The sequence below is a fragment of the Carlito syrichta genome, unplaced genomic scaffold (assembly GCF_000164805.1).
Source record: "Carlito syrichta isolate Samal-C Ts95f unplaced genomic scaffold, Tarsius_syrichta-2.0.1 Scaffold78722, whole genome shotgun sequence".
In the NCBI taxonomy this organism is placed as follows: domain Eukaryota; kingdom Metazoa; phylum Chordata; class Mammalia; order Primates; family Tarsiidae; genus Carlito; species Carlito syrichta.
In genome coordinates this window covers 267,830-279,684 of record NW_007022818.1, presented here as the reverse complement: position 1 = coordinate 279,684, position 11,855 = coordinate 267,830, and the positions used below count along the sequence as shown (strand labels likewise).

Genomic DNA, 11,855 nt, shown 5'->3' with positions numbered 1-11,855 from the left:
TGTCCTGAGGGTGTACCCATCACATTAGAAGCATCACTCTCTGTGGAGAAGACCGACCCTTCAGGGCTGCCATCTGTGTGTGTCCCATAGGGTTCGGAGGCTCACCAAAGCCACAGGTACAGCCAGAGTTTGCCCAGTGTGTCCCCCTTGGCAGAAATCACTCTATACTGATTAGTTCTAGATAACTGTTTCTCAGCTAGGTGAAAATTCGCCCCCACCTCCACCCCTTGGGGGACATTTGGCAATGTCTGGAGACATTTGGTTGTCACAACTAGGGTGTTTCCACTGGCCTCTAGTGGATAGAGGCCAGAGATGCTGCTAAACATTTACTCTAAGAATGCACAGGACAGCCCCTACCAACAGTGATCTGGCCCCAGATGTCAATACTAAGGTTGGGACACACTGCTCTTGAATATGGCACTCCACAGGAAGTATGGCAAAGACCAAGTTGGGGAGCAGAAAAAGAAAGTCGATAACGAAGACAACCTTCAGGTTTCTTCAAGGACCCTATCAGATCTGCACCAGGGTTTTTAGGACAGGAGAGTGGAATAAACGACTAACTATGCCATGTGGTTTCAGAATTGCTAACTTTGCACTTGAATCGAGGTGGCATCAGATACCCTGTGTATTTTTTTTTCTGTTACTATACTAGCAGCATTGCCAGGGCAACCTGGAAACTCTTCAAAGGTTCATTTTAATTGTTCAGTATCTAATATATACATTTTTAAAAATGTTCAACAAATGGAATTGTATTGTGCAAGACTCACTCTACCCTAATCTTTAATTTAAATCAGCACTTGAGGTGGAAAGAGTGTCCTGAATCTGTGTTTTAGACATAGGGCTGAGCGGTTGTTACTACAACATGGCAAACACGGTCCCGAAACCATAAAAACTGCCAGTGTGTACTACTGGCTATCAGCCAAATCTGAACTCAAAAGCCAGAAAGGTTCAGAAAAATTCGGATTCACAGTGGGGCTATTCACCCTGGTTCTGGTATTTATATTGCCCGGTGACAGAGTGGGTTTAGAGAGTGTTCAGTTTGTAAACCAAACTCAAATTCAGCATCATGAAAAAGTCTAGTGATTAATGCTACAATTTAAAATACCTGTTTCTCTTTGGATTTTGTAGTCAAGCTCAAGGTGTTCTTTACATATTAGTTTTTGATCGGCAGTTTCAAGGTTTTGCGTACGAAATGTATGACTTGTAAGAATTAAATCATGGGCTCCCCCACAAAATGAACGAAGTACCAGTTTTTCACCCTGTCCATCGGTGGGTCGATCTGTGTGCCCACCCTCTTTTCTTAGTCTACAGGGCATGATTCACTCTAGAGGAGAGTGATTGGATGCTCTTATGTCTTCCTGCTCAGGAAAGATCCTTTCCCTAACATTCCTTTACCAAGCCTCTTTTGACACAACTCGAAATTTTACTGTGCAGTCAAATATGGCCCCTTAGACATTAAAGGTTAAAAAAAAAACTCCAAGAGAAAAATGTTATGTAGGTTGTACAGAAGAGCAAAAATAGAGTAAACCAGGGGATGGTGAGCTGGCAGGTCAGAGGCATCACCAGGGAAGAAGCCTGTGCAAGGCTATTTCTTTCTTTTTGTTCCAGAAATCCCATCGTCAAGTCACCATCAAGCATTGGTAAATACAAAAGCGGTTTAGATAGTTATATACTATATATATTTTATATAGCAAGAGAGAAAGAGAAATTTCCTCTTAGTAAAATATTCACTTTTGTCAACCCCAAAAGGTTTTGCTGGTGACCCTGTTGTAGCTGGCAGGAGTTTGTTTTGTTTTGTGTGAAACATGTGCAGTGTAGAAGCCATCGCATCCTCTCCTTCTAAGAACTGGTCATTGGTTGGAAATTTGTCCTACACAGTGTGCTTGCCTTGGCATTCACGTTTTGAGCACTGAGCAGGCTTCCACCAGTCCCCGTTGTGACAGTGACAGATGTTACATTCGTCCACTTTCACTTCAATGCCAGCTGGAATTATTGTAGTTCCTGCAAAGCAATTTGGACCTGAAACACACAGATACATTGATTAGTTGATTAAATCTGGGAGGCTCCCTTCCTCCACCCCCTATACCAAAACCCAACTCCAAAGACACGAATGAGTGGGTCAGACTGCTCTAACAACTGATCGTAAAGGAATTGTCTAGCTACCTCCTCGAAACTCAAGCTTTCAACTCTGCTATCTTTTGCACAGAGCTCATATTTACCAGGTCTATCATGCACTTGAAAAAAGAGAATCCTCAAAAAATCATATTGTCTGCTTACTATGTATAGGCAGTTTTCTAAATTCAATTCTATGGGTTTTTTGTTTTGTCCCTCTGGGGTGTAAAGGCTGCCAAAATGTCCCCTGAAACAAGAGTGGAGGGCTGACATGGTCTGTATCAGATGATGGCACCTGTGGCCTGTCCTCTCCCTTCCTGTGGTGGGTATGAGACAATGAGCTCACTCACTCCCCAGTTTCAGCACCTCCCCAGCTCAGTTCCTGGAATCCCAGCTTGTTTCTTGATAACAATGAATAATTCATGGCCAGATGATTTATTCATGTCCTGAACAAGCTTTGTTAGAGGTTCATTTGATTTTTATAAATGGACTTCCTTTAATCTGCTGGCTATCTCTTTTTTTTCATTCTTTCCTTTTTTTTTTTTTTTTTTTAAAGAAAGACCCAAATGGTTGGCTTCTGAAAGTCAGCAGGAATTTTATTTTACCTTTTTCAGGTTAAGAACAGCTTTATTGAAAATGTCACCTGCTCATTTTAGATGGATGTTTTAAAAATTCACCAATCTGTTTTTTTTTTTAACTTCTTGTTCACCTTTCTTCTCTTTCCCTTACTTTCTCTTTATTCATTTCTTTTTTTCTTTTAACCTTCCCAATGTAGGGATGCCAGGTTTAGTAGTATTAGTCGATATTATTGCATTGCCCAAATTCAAATGGAATAAAAATTGCTTCTCAAGATACAATGGATTTTAGTGAGGTGGTACAAATAGGTATCTGAAGTACACATTTGGGTAAAGAGAGAGACCGCACTGAGTTGTGTCTGCCAGTGATTTATGAAGCCAGCATTACTGGCCACTTGCCACAGCCACTACAAAGTAACATGGCAACATACATCAATGCCCCACTTTCACTTTCTTACTCTTATTTACAAGACTGTCTTTACCAATCTATAAATGAATTCTGGGGCCATTTGTAGTTCAGCTTCACAATTGGAGTTTTGCTTTTATAAAAATTATAACTACTAAGTTGCATGGCATATTTATCAACACAAAACTATTTACTATGTTATGGTTTTAATCACCCATTGTTTCGGAGCTCCCAGGCCTCAGTTGGGCACACACTCCAGTGGAGATGGGGTTCCTATGCCTTCCTTTACTTTGCAGCAAACACTTGGGGTCATGTGCCCAAGGATGGAGAAGTGTCAAGTGTAAGAGAGGTACGATGGGTCAACTCTGACAACTAAATAGCTAGTGAGCTCTCAACCTTCACCCAGGAAGGTGCTGCTTGTTCTGATGCTATGTTCGTGAGCCACTGGCCATCTTAATTGGCATCCTGATTATTTAAGGATTGTAATATTAATTCCATATGTTTTGGGATTTAAGTCATTGTTTGATAGACTGGACAGCTTTTGGGACTATGCCTTTCTGAGAAAATTCAACATCAAACCGTCAGTGTGTTCTGGATCTAGAACTGAGGGAGTTCTTAGGAGAACTTGGCAGGGAGTATTTTCCAGAATGTAGCTGGTTTTCCCATGGCTTTTGTTGACAGACCTCTCTCAGCACAGCCAGTTCTAGGCCAAACAGGGTCTTGCCAAGGCCAAGCTAGCTTTAGAATTCATACTAGAGGCAACTACCACCTGTTTGCCTGGAGTCAGCCCAGAAGAGGTAATGGTTCCTCTTTCTACCTGCCCCTGCCAAGTATTTTCACCCTAATTGTATACTTTGAACTTTTCCAGACGAGCAAAGAAAAAATTCTAAATAGCGGCTTCAAATAAAGAAATTCCTAAAACAGGAACAATATTACCTAGTAAGAATTTTCCCAGCTTCTTGAGAGGATTTGGAAATTTGACAGTTAGGAGAATCTTAATTTGGTGTATTTGTGTGTGTGTGTGTGTGTGTGTGTGTGTGTGTATGTGTGTAGAGACATGCTTCTGGCTCACAGGAGGTTGGTTACTCTCAATGGCATAATAAGAGAAAAAAAGGGAGGAATCTTTGTGAAATATCACTTGCATATCTCAAAGGGGTATTTTATTAAGAGTTCTGGTTTTCATATCTGCCCCTTTCTGCATATGCTGATATTATACCATGATCAGTGTGTATTTGATTAATGTCGGTATGTCATTTCTTAAGAGTCATTTAGAATCTGTCGTACTTTTGGCTCAAGAAATATTAAGGACTGTATGTTGATTGACAGAACACAAAGAAAGATCCTTTGTACATGCTAGGACTAACCAAAAGCACTTCTGTAAATTACATAGTAAGCTCTTAACTGTCTACCTGATGGCCAGAGGTATTTTACAGAATAAAAAATTCCTGTTTGATCTTTTTAATTTAAGTAGTAGAGTGATTTTATTAGCGCCCTTCTGAGAATCTTGTGTGTAACTACAGCAAATCTCAAATTTGCTGTTGATAGTCTTATCTGCTTAAAAGTAATTTAAATTATTGTCAAGCAGAATGGTTGGCACTATTTAAAAACCGCACTGGGTTTAGTCCTTCTTCCTTAATAGTGGTGACACGAAATGCTAATTTGCTTTGAGCATGTTCTACACAAGTTCTCTACATAGGAAGTCTGTCCTAACTGGGGTTGCTTTCTTTTTGTCTTGGTCTATGTAAAGGAAAAAGTTTCTTATAAGAGTGAACTCAATGACAAAGCGACACATTTTAATGCAGAGGATTTGGAGAGACTCCAGAGGGGAGCAATGAAAATGATTAAACTGAAGACTGGCAAAGAGGACCCTTGAGAAAAGGTTAAAGGGATTGGAATTATTTAATCTAGAAAGAGAAGATGGAGAAATAACTCAATAACTCTCATACAATGAAGGCTTATTATGTGAAAAACAGTGACCAACTGTTCTCTCTTTCTTCTGGGGCACGGAATAAGAGGAAATGGAGACATATTGATTCTCAATGAATTGAACATGCATGCATACATACATTCTTCAAAGCACTAAGCATTGAATTTAGCAGCTGCCATCAATGTGGTGAGATCTTCTCTTGGTGAGTTTTAGGAATATAGGCGGTCTTATTTGTCGGGTATGGTTTAAACCATTAGCTCCTTGAAGGCAGAAATTGAATATCTGTTATTTCTTATGGTTCAGGCCTAGTCTTGCATCTGGTAAATGTTAAGAACTTAGGTTTGTTTAGCAGAATGAAATATTATGAACTAGCTCATGAAACATTGGAAGCAAATTCATTTTCTGAATTTATAGATCAGGTTTCATCTATATGTCAGGGCTAGCCTTAGTAATACAGGTATTGAAATATTTGCTAATGAATGTAGATGCATGTGACAGTTTATTGAGCACTTACTTCAGGCCAGGAGTTTGTCTCATTTAGTCTTCACAATGACAGATCATATAAGGTACACATCTTTACCCTAAGGACACAGCCTCACAGGGAAAACATAACTTGCCAGAAATCACATACGCAGTAAGTGGCACCCATGAGAGAGGGATTCAAATCATTCTGAACTAAAAGATACTTCTAGTTGCCCAGGAAAGGAGGTAGGTATTTAGGCATGCATTATTGTGTTCCTTTACCCAGATACTGAGCTTCTGATCAGAATTTAGAAGTCTGGTTGGTTTTTGTACTAAGGATGCACATTGAGGTTTAAAAAAAAAGTAATGTGATTGGAAAGAAGTGAGACTATTTTTTATAGGTCTTTATTGGATGTATTGGCTTTATATTGTGTATTCATGTAGTATCCAGGAAACATAATTTATTTCAAAACTGGTTCCCAACAGTGTGGTGATTCCTAAAAGATCTAAAAATCCAGCTGTAATTCCAGCACTTTGGGAGGCTGAGGTGAATGGATTGCCCGAGCCTGCGAGTTTAAGACCAGCCAGGGAAACTTGGTGAGACCGCGTCTCTACAATAAAATAAAAAATTACCCGGTCATGGCAGTGCATGCCTGTAGTTCTGGCTACTTGGAAGGCTGAGGCTGAAGAATCGCCAGCACCCAACGGTCAATGCTGAGGCAGCTGTGAGCATGCCACCACACTCCAGCCTGGGCAACAGAGTGAGACTCCAACTCAAAATAAAAAAGAAAAAAAATCTAAAAAAATCGACCTTCCACATGATCCAGTAATCCCCCTTCTACGAATGTACCTGGAGGAACTAAAATCATTCTACAAAAAAAAGTTACCTGCACATGCATGGTTTTTGCAGCATATTCACAATAGCAAAAACATGGAACCAACCATGCTGCCTATTGAAAGTAGACTGGAATAAACAAAAATGTGACACATATACATGATAGAATATTACACAGCCATAAAGAAGGGACAAACTTCACAGGAACTTGGATGGATTTAGAGTCTATACTATTCAGTGATCTATCACAGAAACAAAGAACTGAGTACCACATATTCTCACTCATAAGTGAATCCCGAAGATTTATCATAACACTACAAGAAAGGGATTGGCACCAGTAGGACACTGCCAGGGGGTGGGGTGAGCGCACTTCATCAATAAGAGTACCTGATCTCAAACCAGGTGAAGTGGGGACCAAAGTGAGGTCCAACCTTTATCTGTACAATGACAATTTGTATACCTAATCCTGAGTCGTTCCCCACATCTTTAAAATGAAATAAATAAATAAATATGTAAATAAATAAATATTAATGTAATTGGTGATACCTAAGGGCTACAAAACACAACCAAAAAACTCAAATTTCCATGCTTGGGAAGGGAGGTTTTCCTTTTGCCAGTAGCGATGTTCTCAATGGTCCTGAATGTGGACCAGCCAAGAAGCAGCATGACAGTGGCCCATGACTCAGGAGACTCAGTCCAAATTGAGGTCCTATGAATGATCATCTATGTTGCATCTGTAACCCAAATGCAAATGGTGGCTCAGGTGGTCTCACATTTTTGAAATGAGAGGGTTCATATTTTTTAAAATGTGATAACACTAGGAATGTCATTATTGCCTGGAAATTGGAACACGGAAGGAAGAGGGAAAGTTAGAAATACTCAGACATAAGAAACATATTTTCACTATTATTCTGTACTTCTCTGAGCCCTCAGTTTGCACATCTATGAAATGAAAACTGGTCAGTAATTTTTTTTTCCACAGTAGAAAACATCCACAAGAAATCTTAGGTGGAGGAGCGATATATGAAATCTATCAAAGCGGAGCTGCTCTGATGAGGTAGCTGTGGGGAATCTGGGATTCTGTCTTTTTCAGCAGCACTTTTCCCCCCATCTTCCCACCTCAACTGCCCTAAAGTAGAGTATGAAATGCCTGCATAGAATATCTAGTGAGCAGAGAAAAAGCATTTGGAATGATCTCCCCTAGCTTCAATAACCCGGGATTCTAAGAAACCAACAGAAAATGGAAGAGTGTGTGTCCTATTTGTAGTATTAAGAGCCAAGTAGTTATCTTTCTTGGTAAGCCCAGAAATTTCACTCATAAAAGGGCTCATGAAAACTAGCTGCGAAAGGAAGTCGCTGGCCATTCTGATTCCATCTATGGATCCCAGTTTGCTTATGATGTTGAGCATCACATGATTGCATTAAGGAATAAATATATAACCTGCATCCATGCCAGCATCTATTTATGATTATTTTTAAAATAATGGCCATTCTGACCAGTGTAAGTTGGAAACTCACTGTGATTTTGATTTGCATTTCCCTGACGATGAGTGGTGTTGAGTAGCTTTTCACGTTTGTTGGTCATTTTTATATCTCCTTCCGATCAGCGGAGAATGCAAATGGGGGATACTATCCACCATGGAATGCTATGCAGCCATAAGAATGAACGAGGCACTAGCAGGAGGGGGTGGGAAAGCGGGATTGGCAGGAGTGGGAGTCTGCCTGGAGAATGGGGGCACACCTCATCAACAAGGGCACCTGCATAACGAACATTTGTATACCTAACCCTGAATTGGACTCCCCCTCTTTAAAATAAAAACATTAAAAGGTAAAAAAAAAGAACACTCTAGTTGTCTACAATCTAATAGTAAATAGCCTCTTCTGAAAACCTTTTAAATATATATGTACTTATATGCAAAATGAAGTGAATTTTCACATACAAAAGCATTCTTGCACCTAGAACCCAGAACAAAGAACGTAACTAGCATTTCGGTGACTGACCCTGGAGCCTAACCTAAATTAACATTCAGTGTGATAGTTAGTTGTATATGTTTTTAAAAACCATTTAGACATGAAACAATTGAGTTTTTATTATTTTATGTCTGGATCATTTAACTCATAATATGTGAGATCCCTTCATACATGTGCACACATACATACTGCATGTGGTAGTATTTCATTCATTGTCATTGCTGTGCAACATTCTAATAAACAAACTATATGTGATTTATCATTTAAAAAAGAAAGAATGAAATCGTGTCCTTTGCAGCAACATAGATGGAGGTGGAGATTATCTTCCTAAGTGAACCGACTCAGAAACAGCAGACCAAACAAACACCACATGTTCTCACTCATGTGGAAGCCAAGCGGTCACAAGGATGGAAATAATAGACACTGGGGACAGTAATAAGGGGGGAGGAGACAGGTCAGGGTTCAGAAACTACTTATGGAGCACAGTGTTCACTATTTGAGGGATGGGTCGTCTGCGACCCAAACCCTACCACTACACAATGTGTCCACGTAACGAATATGCATGTGTGCCCCTGAATCTAAAAATATATAACACCTTAAATAAGGGCTCTGAAGAAGATTCCAGAGCTGTGGAAGGTGGTAATAGAGAACTTGACTATGAAAAGTTTGGGTGTGTCTGTGTGTGGCAGGGGGAGAATGACCCATTGAGGGGGTAGAGAAGGTCAATGATGTTGGAGTGGTGAGTATAATATAGTAAGATAAGGTCAGTGAAGATGCTAGAAAACAAGTTGGGGCAGCACTGTGCTGGAACCGGTGCCTTGTACTGGCTTGCAAGAGCAAACTGTTAAATATTCAGGAATCTTATAACCTCATTGACATCATTGTGGTAGCTTGAAATTGGCCATGGTACATGTATTTATGCCACCAAACTCAGAAAATGCTACACGTTGGGCATTCATTAAGGTCTTATCCATCTCTGTCACTCCCTTCAAACCAGGTGTTACATATTGTTGAGCATAGAGCTAGGTTAGGGTTCTAGAATCTGGGCCTTGTTGGTCACGTTGACAACTTTGGTCTTTATTCTAAAGCAAGCATTTTGGTCTTTATTATAAACCATTGAATTATTTTTTGTAGATCTCTCTCTCTCTGTTATCATGAAGTGACAATATTAATTTCATAAACTGCACAATGTCACTATGTGGTTGGTCCACGGAGCACCCATGGATGGAATAGATAGGACCTGCCTTAATGGATGTAGGACTTTTGGAATTGCAAAGACTAGAACTCTCATAGGCCCTGGTACTCTGCGATGTAACTAAAATAGATTTCTTTTTCCTTTGCTTTAAGGCATTAGAAATATCAGCTAAAATGCAGGGGTAATATTGAATTAGTATCAGCAATTAGCACATTTGCTTGAATTAATTGATCATATTATACCTTATAAAAAGTAAGGTCCACAGGGAACAGCCCCCAGGAAAAGGACTGAAAGGTTGAGGCAATTTCTAGGAGGACAGTTTAGTTGGCATCCCTTAGGAGATCAGGGTCATGTGCAATCTGACTGAGAAACTAGTCTGTTGGGGGAAGAGGAGGATCTTATCCGTTGAGCAACAAAACCAATCCTGGATAATTTAAGCAGAAAATGCACTTATTAAAGGAAGTTGTATCCAGGGACTACAGAGAGTAGCCAACAGAACCAAGCTTTGACGGAACCCTGTCAGGGGCAAGGGCTGAAATCACACCCCAGAGCTAGTCCAAGGAAGTCCGCCTTGGGCATAGATACAGCAGCTTGCCCCATCATTAATACCATTAACATAGGGTCTCTGGAGGCTGTTGCTGGAATCATTAGCACATCTGGCTCTCCTATGAGCCTTACTATAATGGCTACTCTCTGGTCCCATGCTTCTTGAAATTACTAGCTTATAACTCAAAGTCTGAAGCAGGTTATGCCTGGCCACAGTCTAGTCAAGTGCCTGCTCCCTAGCCACGGGGCAGGCTGAAACATGTGTACCTGGCATATGTAGCTTCTCTTGGGGAAGGTAGGCTTTCTTTCTACATGGGATTTCCTCAGTCATAGAAAAGAGGTTCATTTTAGATGCTTGGAAGGATGAGGAAAGTGGCAAATGAGGGTAAACTCCATCTGTTTCCATTTTTCCCCCCCTGGAGCTGGCTGCCAGTATAGCAGTCAGGTAATAATATAAATATTTCTTCAGATTAAGACTTCTGGAAGTAATAGTGATGCAATAGTGAATAAGACAGTTTCTGCCTTCAGGGAGTTGACATTCTAACAGAGTAAATCAGGCATATAACAAAACGAAACAAAACAAACAAAAATTAACTCAACCATTTCAAGTCATTCTGGGATACAAAGAAGATAAACGAGAAAACATGGTCAAGGGTCTAGACTCAGAGTAGGAAAATATTTAACAGTTTATTTTGTATGTATGTTTGCTCATTTAATATTCAGCATATTGGTTGTGAATCCCATTGCACAAACGAGGAAAGCAAAACTCAGACAGATTAAAGGACTTAATAAAGGGTACAGAACTAAACAATGGGAGAGCTTAAATTTCATCCCACATATTCTGACCCTGGATTGATACTTTCCTTCAGGAGAATATTTCTTTATGCAGTGCTATTACTTACTACACATGTTAGACATAATAATAGATTCTTCTATCCCTGCCTCTCCAGTTTTCTCTTGTAGAAAGCTTGGATGAAATCCAGATCCAGTTGACAATAGTCAACTCAGTTAACACTTTCAACAGCTTTTTAAAAGGGCTTTTCATGCACAACCTTATTTTCTCCTCATACTAGCTATTATTTTCTGTTTTATAGGTGAGCCAATAAGGCACAGAAATGTCAAGTGACTTTCTGAAAGTCACACAGCTAATAAGCGTTTGAACTGGGATCAGAGCCATGTCTTCCATGCTCCATGCCAGAAGTCAGTCCTTTTGCAAGAGCTGCTGTTCATTTCCTCCAAATTTTGATAGCACCTAAGATGATGGTGCTGTAGCTGAAGTAAAAGGCAAGGATGCTGAGCTTCCAGTTTTGTGTGTGTGTGAAGGCAAAGGAGTGAATGGGTGAATGAAGGAGTGGAAAGAGGACGATCTGGCTACAAAATCCCCATGTGGGGCAGAGACATGGCCTTTCGAGTAGCTCTATTCAATCTCTTCACAATACTGCAAAGCAGGATTTGCTCCATGAAGCACATATGGCCGAGAAGGCAGCGGTGTGGTTCTAGCGATCACCTTGGAAGACAGCCAGGTTGGCACAGAGCTCTTTCAGCAGGAGATGCCCCATCCTTGTTGCTTGTCGACCCAGATCCTCTTTAAAGCCAAGCCTCCTACTTCCCAGAGACTAGGAGAGCCAGGAGACTCGGAAAACCAGGCTGGTCATGACCGCTTTATAGACATTTGATTATTATAAATTAGTATGGTGTCCCTGAAAATCCTTCTCTGAAACAACTTCATATGGTTTAATGGTTGTCTTTTGAATATTGTGATATCTGGCCTTGATTTGAAAATTTATTATTGATACTTGGCGTCTTTTAGAAATTGGTTATCCATG

At 40.2% G+C, this 11,855-nt stretch overlaps 1 protein-coding gene across 1 annotated transcript in view; it reads right to left on the bottom strand.

Annotated features, from left to right (window-relative positions):
• Positions 1-602: 602 nt before the first annotated feature.
• The window catches only part of VWC2L (von Willebrand factor C domain containing protein 2 like), a 158,555-nt gene continuing 147,302 nt past the window's right edge, over positions 603-11,855 (bottom strand). The window contains exon 4 of the mRNA XM_008054338.2: positions 603-2,019. Within this exon, the coding sequence (XP_008052529.1) occupies positions 1,871-2,019 (149 nt within the window). The 3' untranslated portion in view covers positions 603-1,870. The remainder of the gene's footprint in view (positions 2,020-11,855) is intronic.